Below are 15574 nucleotides of genomic sequence, written 5' to 3' on the forward strand. Positions count from 1 at the left end.
TGTTTCAATTATTCAGAAGTATGTTGAGAACCCGGATCACATACTACAGCAAAAATCTGAAAGACTTTGTGCTGATTTATCTTATAAGGAAGAACCGGTTAAAATCTTGGATAGAAAGGACAAACAATTAAGGAATCGAACTATCCCTTTGGTGAAGATTCAGTGGAAGAACCATACCCCTGAAGAAGCGTCTTGGGAGAAGGAAGAAGACATGAAGGAGAAGTTTCCTCATCTTTTTGGAAGTTCAGGTATACTTTCAATTTCGAGGACGAAATTTCTTTTAAGGAGGGGGGAATGTGAAACCCGGCCCTAACCTTAACTTGGATACTCTTTGATTGTAGGTCCGAAGACCCGAAGTAGAAGTGAAAGTCAACTATGGGCCATATTGGTAGAAGATATAGTGTTCGACTCCGAACCTATGGAGATTGAAGATGATGCCCCATACTTGAAGACAATGTTAGATATAGAGAAGAGACTGCACCTTGATGAATAGAAGATTAGTTGATGACCTTAGAGCTTGGTGGGATATGAATTAAAGCCATTTTTCCATGCTAGGTATGTTATAGAATATGTGTTTAAAGTTTCGTTTGATTCCGAGTAGTGGAAGACCCTCAAATCCCTGTCTTTGGCTTTGTTGTCAACCTGGGTTGAGTGCTTGGGTCAACTGGGCCATGCTACCCAGCCTATCGACCCAGAGATGCTGAACTCGAATAGAATCTTCTGTTTTGAGTATCTTGCTATATATACCCCATGACTTCGTGATTTTAGTATCCCTAGCCTCCATAACACTTAGAGAACGAAGGAAAACCATCTCCAAGCCTCTAAGAGTGAAGAAGAAGACCTAATCTTGCAATCTTGCAAACTCTCTCTCTTGTTCTACAATTAAAGGTTAGTAATCTATCTTTTATGTTAATGATTTATTCTTTCCATGATCACTCTCATCTCTGAACTAAGATTATGATGAAGATGCTACAACCTTGTAGTCATATCTTTACAATCTCTTTTCATTCTATTGTATTATGATCATCTCATTCATTCTTGACATGATTCTTATGATTTCTTCTTAAACTATGATAATATTCCTATTTTGATTCATTCTAGCATTATAGATGCTTCTCTATGATTATGCATACCTCTGATCTACTGTGTTCTTGTACTAGAATGAGATCTAATAATCTCTAGCTCATCTCTTTCATTCATAGCATTTTCCAATGAAAACTATGTTTTTTACCAAAATAGAAACTATGGTTCTAAATTAGTAAGTAATGTTTTAATGGTGGTTTGATGTCTAAATTATGTTTTTTAGTCTTAGACTACTGTGTTAGACAATCCCTCCAAGTTTCGTCGCATTCCGGTTTGTGTAGCATAGGTTTCGGATCAAGATTCTCTTTTTATTTTCGGATTTGCTCTTGGGCAGATTGCCTGGGTCGACTGGAGCACTCAACCCAGCCAATCAACCCGTAAGAACATAATCTGTTTTCTTCGTCCGATTCGATTCGATTCGATTCATGCTTATTCTTTTAGGACTACTTCCTAATGATTGTGTGATGCTATTCTAGGGTTTATTTGCTAACTTTGGATTCATCCACTTGTCCGTCCGGAATACATTCGAATCTATTTAAGGTAAGGAAAGTTGTTACCATATTAACATAGATTTGCATAGATTTAATTTCTAAATTGGGAGCTACTTAGATTTGCTACTGTTATGTTAGTTTCTATTATGATATGAATGCTGCAAGTACATTAGGATTTTATTTCCTTATTTACTTTATGTACTTGATTATGTATGAATACTTACTCATGTATGTTTTCTTATTTATTTAATCTTGTCTTATTATACTCTTTCATATGATGAGATGTCTGTCGTGGATGATATGACTGAATTATGATTGTGATTGCTTAGGTATGATTTGGGATTGCGGAATGTCCTTTTGACTTTTCTGTCCTTGGACCTCATTGGGAGTAGTATGGGATATTTCCAATGTTGCCCTTTGACACTTTCCCGGATTATTGGTTTTCATACCTAGGACTTGTCTAGCAGTGTTTGGCTAGGTTATACCCTTGTTATATCAGACCCGAATCGGAAGGGTATTGAGACCGAAAGACCCGTGGTAGCAATGGGGATTCATGGGTGCTCAAGACCGGTGAGTTATATCCGTGAGGGGATATGAATCACGTTGTGGGGACCATTTATGGGTAGAGTTGCATATGGATAGACTTGGGCTCATGGGCGTTCAAGACCGGTAACCAACCCATGAGAGGACATGAGATCTTCCCGTTTACTATATGTGGATGACCTATAGGGTTGATGAGTCCGTAGTCCGAGTTGGTTGTAGCCATAGGATACGCTGACTCTAGTGTGAAGGATACCGAAAAGGATCGCCAGGGGCGAGGAATGGACGTATATGGATCTGAGTTGATATGACTAAGTAGAAGACTTGCATTGGGCTAGGCTTTATCTTGACATGCGCCAATACTTAGACCAAACGGTGATGTGAGAGAGAGGTGACTTAACCCCTAACCATGGATTGTCCCAGATGGATGAAGGACCCTTTGTCAATCGGCGTTGTGAGATGAGACCTACCCAAAGAAGTATGGTGCTATGACTTAAAGCATGTCTGCCTATAGAGACCAGCATACATTGAGTTAGACTCATACATGCATTGTTGTCTCATATCATATCACTTTATATTTTGTTTGTGATACTATGTTATTTATGCTATTATGGAATAACTTGCCTTGTTGAGTTTCTTTTGAAACTCACTCCTTTTTGTACAATATCTTTTGTTAGACTATTCTACAAGTTTTGATGGCTATGAAGCGCAATATGAGGAAGCGCAAGATGAAGAAGCGTACCATACGTAAAGTGTTGGCGATTATGAAGATTATTGTGAGGATCCCTCGAGTGGTCTCTCTTGTTACCAGGATTAGCCCTACTGTGGAGTGGGAGCGTCTGAGCATCATCGATGAAGTTTATGTTTATGAGGACATCCTTTATAAAGTAGAAAATACTCTAGTTAGTTAGATTATATCTTTCTTCTTGTCTTTAGAATCAGTTGTAATCCCATTTGATTTTCGAACTACATTCCGCTATACTCGTGGAGTGAGATTCCGCCTCACTCTACTTTTGATTTATATATCTATTGGTATCTTTTCCGCACTCTGATGATTATCTCATTACTTATCTTTGATTCATTTGAATAATATTGTTAACATTGATTTAGTCTTGTTCTTGATTATATTGTTGTGAATGTGGGAGGATGATTTCACTAACTACTGGATCTTGTGGACTGTGGATCACACACTCGGGTATGCCAGATAGGGTACCGGCTGGGTGGATGTGACACTACATGCTATTACCCTTTTGGTAGGGGAATTGAAGCCGAATGACCCATGACAATTGTGATGTGACTCTGTTTCATCCTACAACGGTAACCAGTCTATGCGGAGACTTAGTGGTCCACTATTGATCATGCAATGGTAGGGTTGCATATGTTAGGGTTGGGCCTTATGGACATCTAAGTAGCGGCCAAGGAGTTGTGAGGGGTCATGAGAACATTTTGCCCCAATAATATGTGGATGACCATAGGGTTAGGGAGTGGAGTTCAACAGCGGTAGCCAGTCTGTGAGGGTTCTCATTCCTAGGTTGCGAAGGATACGGAACCGAGTTGGTTAGTGCCATAGGGGAAGTATCTGGACTTCATATAGTGTGTTACCAGTATGACCTTGCATTGGATTAGAAACCCCGACATGCGCTAGTACTCATGCCAATGGTCGTGGTAAGAGAGTGTTGACTTAAACCCCAACCATGGATGCCTAATGAGGACTTAACCCCTTTACTTGGGATCCCAATAAAGGTAACCAGTCAGTGAGGGATCAGAGTGACTAGACCTACCCAGAGGAAAGGGCTGGTGTTATATCTTAAAGCATGTCAACTATCTAGAGACTTCCATAGTTAGATCTTACTAGCATTCATATTATTGCATATCATTCATTTCATATATGCATTATTGATTGTGTTGACATATGTATGAGAAATGTGTTATCCTTACTGAGTTCGTCAGAACTCATTCATTTCTTTGTAGGTTACATTATACTATACATATAGTAGTACGTTGTCAGAAACCCGAGAAGTACCATTTGGGCCGAACTTCACACACATGAAAAGGATGTGGCAAGTGGGAGACGGAGATGTGGTCCACGAAGCCTCCTGCAGATGCTTGGAGTGCGCTTATAGCACCCATTGATGGTCAGAGAAGGCAGATCGTCAGGCATTTTGAGAAGTCCCTGGAGAAGAACTGGAGGACTCCCTTTCTTGTTATTTTAGAAGAAAAGACCTTAGATTTAGAGAAAGAAACTAAAAAGAAGATAATTTAGTTTATTTGATTGCTTCCGCTAAACTCAATATTTCTTTTGAACTTGATTACTTTCATTTGATTCTTTCTTTGATTCGTTATTGGAGTATTTGGACTCATGTAACCCCTTTGATTAATTATTGAACTTGCTCTTGCTCTTGATTATCTATTTCTTGCATTTATTATTATTGATGGGTAAGACTGTGGATCTTGTGATGGATCCCACCCACGGGTTGTCAGGTGGATAACCGAACCCAGCGAGTGGGGTGTGACAAGATGAGTGGCAAACCTATGAAGAATAAGATAAGGAATGATCATATTAGAGTTGGTTTGGGAGTTGCTCTCATAAGTGATAAGTTTCAGGAAAGTCATTTGAGATGGCATAACCATGTTCAACGGAGATCTATAAATGCCCTTGTATGGAGAAGTGATATAATCCAGATTGAAGGAACTAGAAGAACTAGGGGTATACCTAAGATAACCTTAAGAGAAGTGGTGAGAAATGATATCTTAGCTTAGGCCTTGTATCTAGCATGGCCTCAAACATAATTGATTGGAAGACAAAAGTCCATGTAGCCAACCCCTTTTAATTGAGACAAGGCTTATTGTTGTTGTTGTAGTGATTCTTAAAAAAATGGAGAAAGAGTCGGGGAGTTTCTAGCAAGGTGTAGATAGAAGATGGGTGAAGGGATTGTCCCTTTACCAACCTAAGGGGTGGGTATGGGAGGGTTAAATGGGGTTAACTACGTCATTTTATTGCTAAGGGTATTATAGTCATTTTTCAACTCACTTAATAGAATTTTGGTTCAAAATCTAACTATAGGTAACTTGTAATTTAGTCAGTGCGTGACATGTAATTTAAACCACTATAGTGGAAAAACCTGAGTTTCACTCCTAACCATTATAGTAAGTGACAAGTAAAAAACTCTTTTGCTATTCATTTTGAGGTGTTTTGAAATTTTTTCTTTTCTTATAAAAGTATACTTTGATCAAACAGGGCCCCAAAATACAAAATGTCATTTTTTTTATAAATGGTTGTAGAAGTGATGATAAAAGTACATGTTCAACGACAAAGAATAATAAAGTGGCATGAAGATTTAACATTCACATCATTAACATAATGATGATGATAAGCGTAAATTACATATACATGTTTGAATTAGCAAACTATTACATTTATACTCCCTGAAATTTATTTTCTTATGTTTACACCCCTTAGATTTTAAATTATATATAAAACGTATCCCTAATGTAAGCATAATAGGGTTATTTCAGAATCTCCAAGCTGCCTTCTCTACCTTAAAACACGTTTCAGTCTTCAAAGAAAAGGAAGAAAAACAAAAAAGAAAGAAAACAAGAAGAGGGATGATGAAGAGCAATCATATGATTATTTTAAAGTGTTTTTTCAATTTTGTTCTAGAAGATTCAACAAGCGTAAAATATCTTTTTCCTTTTAAACACAAACGTTGGATAGTATAAGAGAATATTTATAATATAATGAATTTCAGAGGGTGTGAATAACTTAATACTTTGCAACTAAGGGGGGTTTATAAATAATTCGCTCCGACAACAACAGCAACAACAATAGTAATAATAATAATGGTAATAATAATAAATAATAATAATAAAGAAAAAGGTGGCATGAGGCACAAGGTATTTTTGCATGAAAGAAAAATGTACTAGAATGATATTTGCTTCTACATGCAGTCGTTCAAACCATAATTCTCTTTTGATATTTCTATATAAACTTTATCATTCCATGAAAGCAATCAAGCATACATAGCTAGAGAGCCCAAGACAGATCAGAAGAAATTCACTTGGTTTCAACTAAACATTTCAAACATGATGAAATTATTCTTTGTAGCTGTTTATTTAACTCAACTCTTTTCTTTCACAAGCTGCCTCTTGCAGCGTGACCAATTTCCTCGAACGTTTCTTTTTGGAACTGCAACATCTGCTTATCAGGTAATGGAAAATCCGAAACAACTACAAATAGTTTTAGAATTCTCTCTTTTTCTTTTTTTTTTTTTTTTTTTTTCTTTTGGTGAAATCTCTCTCGAACTCTCTACTTCTAAGTTCTCATTATTTTTCTTGGGAGACTCAATATATGTATTATTTTTATTTTGGATATCAATAGAATTTGCCTTCTTTTGGTACAAGAATATTGAACCCTGACGAGAAAGTTTTTTCTTTTTTTTCCGAATCTCTTGATAGCAATATCTTGATTAATCACATATTCTTTGTATATTGGGTTGATTTTGTCAAATTTTTAATTTTATATTAATCTTTGAATACTTTTTATATTCGTTAATTTTATAGGAGGCATGCCAAACTACATGAAATGAAAGAAATATATAGCATTTTTTTTTCATGTTGTGGTGGATTTCTTTGCTCGATTGACCTTTTCAGTTGAGCTCATAACAGTTGGCTTCATACCGATTAGTCCTTGGTTTTTAAATATTTATATGTGTGGTGAAAATCACTACTTGAAAACAAAATCGCTCAAGATTCCAAACTGAACCAAATTCTGATAGTTTTGGTTTTGAAAATGTGTTCTTATTCTTGAGAAGGTTCGATTTTGATTTTCACATTCTATATAATAAAATTGATTTATGCACGTCACGGTCTATTTATCATAGAAATAAAATAAAATTAAGAACTTCTATTGCATGGATATTTGTTATCTTAATTGCATGAGACACCATTTTTAGAGGCTCTGATCATTATCTCATTAAACGTTTTAATTTCTTTCTTTTATTTTAAAATATCCAGATTGAAGGTGCCTACTTAGAAGATAATAAAAGCCTCAACAATTGGGATGTATTTACACATCAATCAGGTGATTCCACTTTCTACTACTTCTGCAAAAGTTTACTGAAATTAATAAAAACCCTACTTCATTTTCTGAAAATGCAACTTGGAGATCAAGGATAAGAGAATGGTAGATCATTTACTTCATCTATTTTATGGTTTGAGATCAAATCCATAGATTTCCCTAGGTTTTTCTTTTTTCGATCAAATATTTCCCTAAATTGACCCTAGTGTATAAAAACCCTTGATTCAGGCCATAGTAATCAAACTGTATTTCGTTAATTTTTAATGAATTTTGATTCAATGGGTCAGATTCAATAGAAATATGAGCGGAAATTAAATAACCAGACATGCTATTAACAAAGAAAACATCTTAGAATGGATATATTCTAGCATATTAAATTTTAGAGAAAATCACACAGTACTCACTATTTCTAGGGTGAAACTAATGACCATCCACTATTATCTCTAAAATTACTCGGCACCCACATTCTTGTTCGTCTACAAGGTCTGGTAGGAGTCGTTTAGCTTTCCCAAAAAAAAAAAAAGAATTGCAGTGTTCAAAACTTAAAGATGGGGTGGAGTGGTCGTGGGCAGAGAAAGGTGGGGGTAGCTGGTCTTTGGCAAGGTGAGGGCATGGGGGTGTAGGTAGAAGATGGGTGAATCCCTTCACCCACCTAAGAGTTGGATATGGGGAGTATTAAATTGGGGGCATTATTGTCATTTCCTGCCCAAAGAGCATTTGGGTAATATGAAATTCAAATTTTAAATGACTTAAATAAGAGTAAGGGCATTTAGGTAATTTTATCCGCATTTAACAACAAAATTTAACTGTGGATAACTTGTAATTATGCATATATAATTTAATTTGAAGATAATAGTAGGTGGTCACTAGTTTTACCCAAAAAATAATGAGTGCCATGTAATTTTCTCTAAATTTTATTTGCATCGGTAGCTTTTCCGAAAGGTTGATGAATATGTACCCATTTGGGGGGAAAACAACAATTTACATAGCCCCTCCAATATAGAGCCTCCTTCCCTCTTATTAGAGACAATTCCAAATTGTAATTGTAGTTGACATCCATAACAATGGCTATAAACAGTCTGGGTTTATTCATTCATGACCTTAGACTAATTGAGAGAAGCAATAGACAATGGAGATGTTGTTGAAGATCAATTGTTGAATGATTAGTTACTCTATTTATTATCTAAAATAATTTCTTTTGTCAAATTTATAGGGGGTATCAAGGATGGAAGCAACGGAGATGTTTCGGATGACCACTATCATCGATACTTGGTATGGATTTTCTTTTCTTTTTTTTTTTTTGATTTGAGGTTTATCCGAGCTAGCTTGCACGCATCTCGACTATATCCTCAAAGGAGCTTTGTATAATTAATATAAGCGGGGCTTCGCCCCTAGCCCTGAGGGGATATGAACTCTGACCTCCTATGTGGAAGCGTTGGTCTTTTGCCAACTGAGCCACCCCTCAGGGTTTTGGTATGGATATTCACGTGCTCTCATTTTTCAAAACTAATAATACTCTTTTGAGAAAAATAGTTTTTTTGGCAAAACTTTATTGTGATCAAGATTGGTTGTGTAAATCATGTCATTATTATTATTTGAGTAAAGATTTAACGCTTGTATATGCGATTTCAAAATTTACTGTCAAACAGGAAGATGTGGAATTAATGCATTCCCTTGGAGTGAATTCTTATAGATTTTCCATTTCATGGTCTAGAGTCCTACCACGTAAGTTTCATAATGACCAACCTTAATTATTTGCTTTCTTTTACCATTAATTGAGAGTATTTACATAGATTTCTTTGAATTAATTTTCTCTTAAATGCAGGTGGTAGATTTGGGCAAGTCAATCCTGCAGGAATTGAATTCTACAACAAGCTAATTAATGCTCTCTTACAGAAAGGTAAAATAACTTACTTATTTTAATTTGATCTTTTCCTTTTTAAAGTCAATTCCCTTTGTTTCTGAGTCAATGAGGGGAATGAAATTGAAATTAAGAAGAAATTAACAAAAACTATTTCACAGGGATACAACCATTTGTTACGTTGCATCATGTTGATCTTCCTCAAGAACTTGAAGATCGATACAGTTCCTGGTTGAGCTCGGAAATACAGTAAGTCTATTTCATCTTTACAATATTGTTTTTCAGTGTTTCAAAAGATATATATTAATTTATGTTGTTGCATATATTCTTATGCAGGAAGGACTTCGCATATTTTGCAGAAGTATGCTTCGAAGCTTTTGGTGATAGAGTGAAATACTGGGCAACAATGAATGAGCCAAACCTTGTAGTAAAACTCAGCTACATCACTGGGGATCTCCCACCAACCCATTGCACCAAACCCTCCAAAATTTGTCTTTTTGGAAACCCAGCAAATGAACCATATATTGCAGCACACAACATGATATTATCGCATGCCACAGCAGTAGACATCTATAGAAAAAAATACCAGGTAATATTATAGATTCTCATGCATACAAGCAATTTTGTATTAATTCATTTTTATTTTTATAATTTTTATTAATATATGGTCATATTTAATTATTGGCTTCAACAAGGTTAAGCAAGGAGGTATGATTGGGATTGTTATGAATGCAATTTGGTATGAACCACTTAATGATGTTCCAGCAGATTATTTAGCAGCTAAACGAGCTGTTGATTTCTTCCATGCATGGTAACCAATCTCTTCTTAATTTTTTTTATGGTAATAATCACTTCTTAGTTGATAGAACCCAGCATCTTTGCTCATGTGGTTATTACATTGATGAGAATACTGATTCAAAAGATGAAAACAAAAGGGCCAATCTAAAAGCTTCTGATAGTATTTACTAATTATTACCTTGTGATAGTTTTTCAAAGCTCTTGTTCACTAATTACTTTCGAGAATTGTGATTGAATTATATTCCTCTAAAGTATTTTATGTGCTTTATTTTTTACAGGATATTGGATCCCATCATGTTTGGTGATTATCCTACTGAAATGCGTGAAATGTTGGGTCCATTACTACCAACCTTCACACCTGAGGAAAAAGAAAAGTTGAAAAACAAATTAGACTATATAGGCTTGAATCATTATACAACACTCTATGCACAAGATTGTATGTTCTCTCGATGCAACAGTATAACTTCACACAGTGATGGATTTGTGAATCCCACGGGAACTAAAAATGGTCGTCTTATTGGAGAACCTGTAAGTGAAAGAGAAGCTGAGCTTTTGGATATAATATTTCTGGTTCTAGTCCTCTTGAGGGTAGTTTGTTGTTGTTCATTTTTATTGAGAACACCTTTTTCTACTATTGTTAATGTCATTATCTATTAGTCATTAATATAAATACATTATTTACTAATAATGATGTTTTTGTTTATTTCCAGACAGCAATGCCAGACTTTTATGTGGTTCCTGCTAGCATGGAGAAGATTGTTATGTACTTCAAAGAAAGATATAACAACACTCCAATGTTTATTACCGAAAATGGTATGATATGATAAATTAGTTGATCTATTTATATCTCTCATTCATGACTTCTTCACAAATCACCTCTATGACCAAGCTAAAATAACTAAGACTATGAGTATTTTAGTAGAATCTTTGCTAAAGCAATAGATACAAGCAATAAATATCGAAATCATTTATTTTTATGTTTTACTTTTATGCATACGTATATACTTGTAACTTGGTAATAATTCAATCGTATTTGTAGGGTATAGTGATGCAAGCTCTCCCGATTCTCCAATGGAGGAGTTCCTGAATGATACAAAAAGAGCAGATTATCTAAATAGCTATTTGACTTCCCTAAACAATGCAATGAGGTATGTTATCATTATTGAACAACAATATAACCCTTTTATTGTTTTTATTTTCCTTAATTCTTTTCTGGTCAAATCATACTGTGGCCTATATATATAGGCTACAATTGGGTAGGCAAGGTGGTGCTCCAACTCTTAGAGAAGCCAATGTGGATGGCCAGAGACAACAAGAGACTTCTCCCTTGAACTTAGGCCGTGCCCTCCGAGGTGGAGCTAGGATTCAACATTGGGAGGAGGGCACAATGACCTTTGTACCCATTGTCTTTATCGTCAAAATTTTTCTTCACTCTAGCTGCAACCATCATGCTCAGAGGGTGTTTTCCATGTTTATTGTATAGTGCATAAATATCGTAGCATTTGATCATATTTTCAGGAAAGGAGCTGATGTGAGGGGGTACTTCATATGGTCTCTGATGGACAACTTTGAATGGACAAATGGGTATTCTTTACGGTTTGGAATTCATTACGTGAATTACAAAACATTAGAGAGAGTACCAAAATTATCTGCAAAATGGTATAAAGAATTTCTTAATGGAGTGAAGATGGAAGAACCAAGAAGCAGTGTCATTGGTATTCGACGCATGTTATCATAATTGATTTTGGCAGTCAAATATATACCGGTATTGATGATGAATGTGTGCTGGGGAACCCAAGCCATACATGCACTAGAAGAATTAGAAGTTCATCTTGTTCGTACGTAAATAGTTTCGATTGTTTTATTCTGAGTGTTTCAGTGGATTTCTTCGCTGAAGTTTCCGGTTCTTTGAGGGCCTGAGATTCATGTAATTTGATTTAATTGAATAAATTCTTGTAGAATGTCATTCAGTTTATGTAGTGAAGCTCATTGGGAATCCTTCGATCCCTTGGTAACAATTGCTTCTTTGATGCATTAATATGGAGAATCTTCTATGTTGCCAATTGCCATACTCATTTCAGAGAATTCCAGAAGAAGTAAATTTTCTATCTATTGATGGCACTGCCACAGATGGAATGGAAATCTACCTTCATTTCACTGGATTCTTCTCTTCCACCCCCCGCCCAACCCCCATATACATTCTTTTTCCATTATTTCCTTGGAAGTTCTATAAAATCTATTTATTTTAGCACAAAAATGAAAAAAAGTACATGCTATGAATCTCAAGTTTATGTTGAGAGGGGAGAATGAATTAGTGTTACATGGCTCCTTTCAAAGCATTGGACACACTTGTAATACAGATCCCATGTTAGAAATAGGAGGGTTGTTACATGGCTCATTTCAAAACATTGGACACACTTGTAATACGGATCCCAGGTTAGAAATACGGGGGTTGTTACATGGCTTTTTTCAAAGCATTAGACACACTTGTAGAACCTGTTGTATTGGACCGAAACTGGTGAAAGAAAAATTCTAGGTCCAGAGATGATAGAAGCTATAAGTTCAATGGTTGATATGATAAGAGAAAGGATCAAGACAACACAATCAAGGCGAAGTCTTATGCAAACCAGAAGAAGGGCAGATCTGAAATTCCATGTTGGGGAAAGAGCTTTTCTAAGGTATCACCTATAAAAGGTGTAATAGGATTCAACATCAAAGGAAAGCTTAGCCCTCGGTACATCAAACCATATGAGAATATTGAAAAGGTTGGACCGGTTGCATACGATTAGCCTTACCCTTATCGTTAATCAGTGTGCATGATGTGTTCAACGTATTGATGCTACGTCAATATGTGTAAAATCCTAAGATCTCTTCCAACAAGAATTAGAAGGTCTAGGTGCTGATCTTACCTATAATAAAGAGCCCGTCAAAATCTGGTGAAAATTCGGTGTAAGAACCATAGCCCCGAAGAAGCTGCTTAGGAGGAAGAAGAAGAGATGAGATTGAAGTATCCCTCTCTTTGGAAACCCATGTATGCTTCCAATTTCAAGGACAAAATTTCTTTTAAGGGGGGAAGGATATGAAATCCCTCAAAACCCTAACCTAGAAATCCATATGGTAGGTCTAAAAACCCAGAGTGTTAGATGGGAACTATGGGCCATCCAAGTTGAGACCATTGGATTAAACTTTGAACCAATGTAGGTAGATGGAGATGATGCCAAGTTGGGAGTTCTGTCAAAATTTGGAAGAAGATCTAACTCAGACGTTGATATCCTTTGGTAGATGGATCAAGAGTACAGTGACGACACATGTAGAAGGTTCTGAAAAGTTAGGTAAGACCCTTCTATAGCATAGAATAAGACCCAAAACTAAGCTAAGGCATTCAGGGCCTTAAATTCACTCTTGGAACAAAAGTACCAGGAGTGGGTTGCCTGCTCTAGTTGCCTCAGGCGACCCACCCAATTTCGGGGATAAAATGATATTTTTTGAAAAGTGATTTTTGAAATATTATTTAATGATTTTTCATTCTAAAACATGTCATTATGTTCTGAAGCCACCAGAGAATGTCAGAGCTCTCCAAGAGAACCCTCTCCAAGGTGAAAGAAGGTGTGGAAAGCATCCGTCAAGATTTCCGATTGTCGTTTGCTTTTTAGAAGGTTAGTATTCATCTTCTTTGTTCTAGTTCTCTTCTTTTGATTGATTCCTTCTATTGCCAAGACCTAAAAGAAGGTTTCTACTTGTTGTAATGACCTAATTCTTCTATCCTCTTTCCTCTAAAGTGAGTCCCCATTCACTTTGGCTCATCCGTGAATCTTGCGGTTAGATTTCAGAGAAGACCTAATATAGGATTCATTAGGTTTTCATTCTTTTTGCTATGTTTGATCTCGAAACTATGCTAGATAATGTTCTAGTATGATTTTAGAAATTTTTAAATAATTTCGAGTAGTTTGGAACCCAAACGGGAAGTTTCCTATCGATCTGAGCCAAATCTATCCATACATAGAGGGTTGGTTGATTGCTCTGGTTGCCCCAGGCGACCCACCCAAGCTCTGGCAGTTTTCATGGCCAAGTTGATTGCTTTGGTTGCCCCTAGCAACCCACCCGACCAACCCCACCCATTGCCAAGTTGGTCATTTGTTTCTCTTTTCTTCACCATACCTCTAGGGTTGTTTCTAACTTTAAACCAACATGTTAATAGGACTTCTTGGGAAGTGTGAACATACTCTTTGACCTAATTTACAAGGTTATAGATCGATAAAAAGGTGATGACATTCACTTGCACATAACCATCGTTACATTCTTTATTGTTATGAAACTTGATTATATGATTGCATATTGCATTTTAGGTTTTAGGAATGATTATTATGACTCTAAAATTTCAGAATATAGATGATTAATGATGTTATTGATAAACATGTGACTATATGGACTTAGAATGACTTGTGACTTGAGAATGTGATTGAATCCATCTTATAATGCGAATGTAGGTTGTGATTGTGAATTGGGGAATACCATTCGGGTGTTTCTGTCTTGGGACATCAGTGGAGGTGGTATGGGACACAATCCTATGATTCCCCTTTGCACTATTCATAATTACTAGATGTCATAACTAGGAAGTCTAGTTGAGTTTGGTTAAAAACCCCGTCATATCACACCCTATCAGTGTGGATATTGATGCCGAGTGACTCATGGCAGCAGTGTGGGGTGGTGGGTGCTCTAGACCGGAAACCAACCCATGAGAGGAGACAACCACATTACGAGGGTCATTCATTGGTAGGATTGCATATAATAGACTTGGGCTCATGGGCACTCAAGATTAGTAGCCAACCCGTGAGAGGACATGAGAGCTTCCCGGCCATTATATATGGATGACCAATAGGGTTAAGAGTTAGTGTAGTCCAAGCTAGTTGGTGCCATAGGTTATGATGACTCTAGTAGAGAAGGATACCAAACCAAGATTGTAAGATGCATGAGGGGAAGTATCTGAACCTAGTTTGATGTGGCTAAGTAGTTGACTTGCATTGAGCTAGGTATAACCCTGAGACGCACCAATACTCATACCAATGGTGTTGAGAGAGCGGTGACCTAAACCCTAATCATGGTGATAGTCCGAAAGGGATGACTTGACCCCTTACCTAGGATCTCAAGACCGGTAACCAACCCATGAGAGATCAGAGTGACGAGACCTACCTAGATGAGGCTGGTGTTCTATCTTAATGCGTGTCTTCCATTAGAGACTAGTTGCATTATTGCATTTTGTCTTAGATCACATTGCATCATGTAATGTATTGATTTGGACTATGATATTGTTTATTTGTTTGTGAACTACTCGCTCCCTTCGGGGACAAGATTGTTTTAGATGATTATGCAGGTGAAGAAGAGATCTTGAGCTCTAGTTCAGAGACACTTCTCTTATATTATACAACTGAGGAAACAATGGGAGTTGACGGTAGCTCATGGTACAATCCCTGTATCGGTAAGAAGCACTATTATGGCCCCAATCAACAATGTCAGGAGATGCCTCGTTCTCCAGTGGGACTACAAGCTGGAGATTGATCCTAAGTTGCAAGTGTACAAGCAATCGGAGAAGAAGGCGAGAAACACTAGAACACTTAGGATAATTTTTTACCTTTACGTTATTTCTTTTCAATTGTATACTTTAGATTTGACATTACTTTCAGACTTTGATTATTTGACATCACTTCCACACTTTGATTCTGTTTT

The 15574-nt window shown here is 36.5% G+C and overlaps 1 protein-coding gene across 1 annotated transcript; it reads left to right on the plus strand.

Moving 5' to 3' along the window:
- The first annotated feature begins 4191 nt into the window (after nt 1–4191).
- Nucleotides 4192–11588, plus strand: LOC149022198 (beta-glucosidase 18-like). Its single transcript, XM_089147568.1, has 14 exons — nt 4192–4271; nt 6254–6320; nt 7128–7194; nt 8405–8463; nt 8841–8916; nt 9017–9091; nt 9214–9301; nt 9389–9641; nt 9748–9863; nt 10129–10378; nt 10561–10663; nt 10890–10998; nt 11111–11118; nt 11374–11588. The coding sequence occupies exons 1-14, from the start codon at nt 4192–4194 to the stop codon at nt 11586–11588; spliced, it is 1566 nt and encodes a 521-aa protein (XP_089003694.1).
- Nucleotides 11589–15574: the final 3986 nt, after the last annotated feature.

The sequence above is a fragment of the Hakea prostrata genome, chromosome 3, assembly GCF_041222555.1.
Source record: "Hakea prostrata isolate BN-2017 chromosome 3, UWA_Hpros_2, whole genome shotgun sequence".
Lineage (NCBI taxonomy): Eukaryota > Viridiplantae > Streptophyta > Magnoliopsida > Proteales > Proteaceae > Hakea > Hakea prostrata.

What these genes read in the sequence shown, in the direction of transcription:
- LOC149022198 (XM_089147568.1), top strand. Translation starts at nt 4,192, where the DNA reads ATGTGGTCCACGAAGCCTCCTGCAGATGCTTGGAGTGCGCTTATAGCA. An exon ending in ACCACTATCATCGATACTTG is followed by an intron (nt 8,464 to 8,840) that starts GTATGGATTTTC and finishes ACTGTCAAACAG; the next exon opens with GAAGATGTGGAATTAATGCA. An exon ending in GTTGATTTCTTCCATGCATG is followed by an intron (nt 9,864 to 10,128) that starts GTAACCAATCTC and finishes TATTTTTTACAG; the next exon opens with GATATTGGATCCCATCATGT.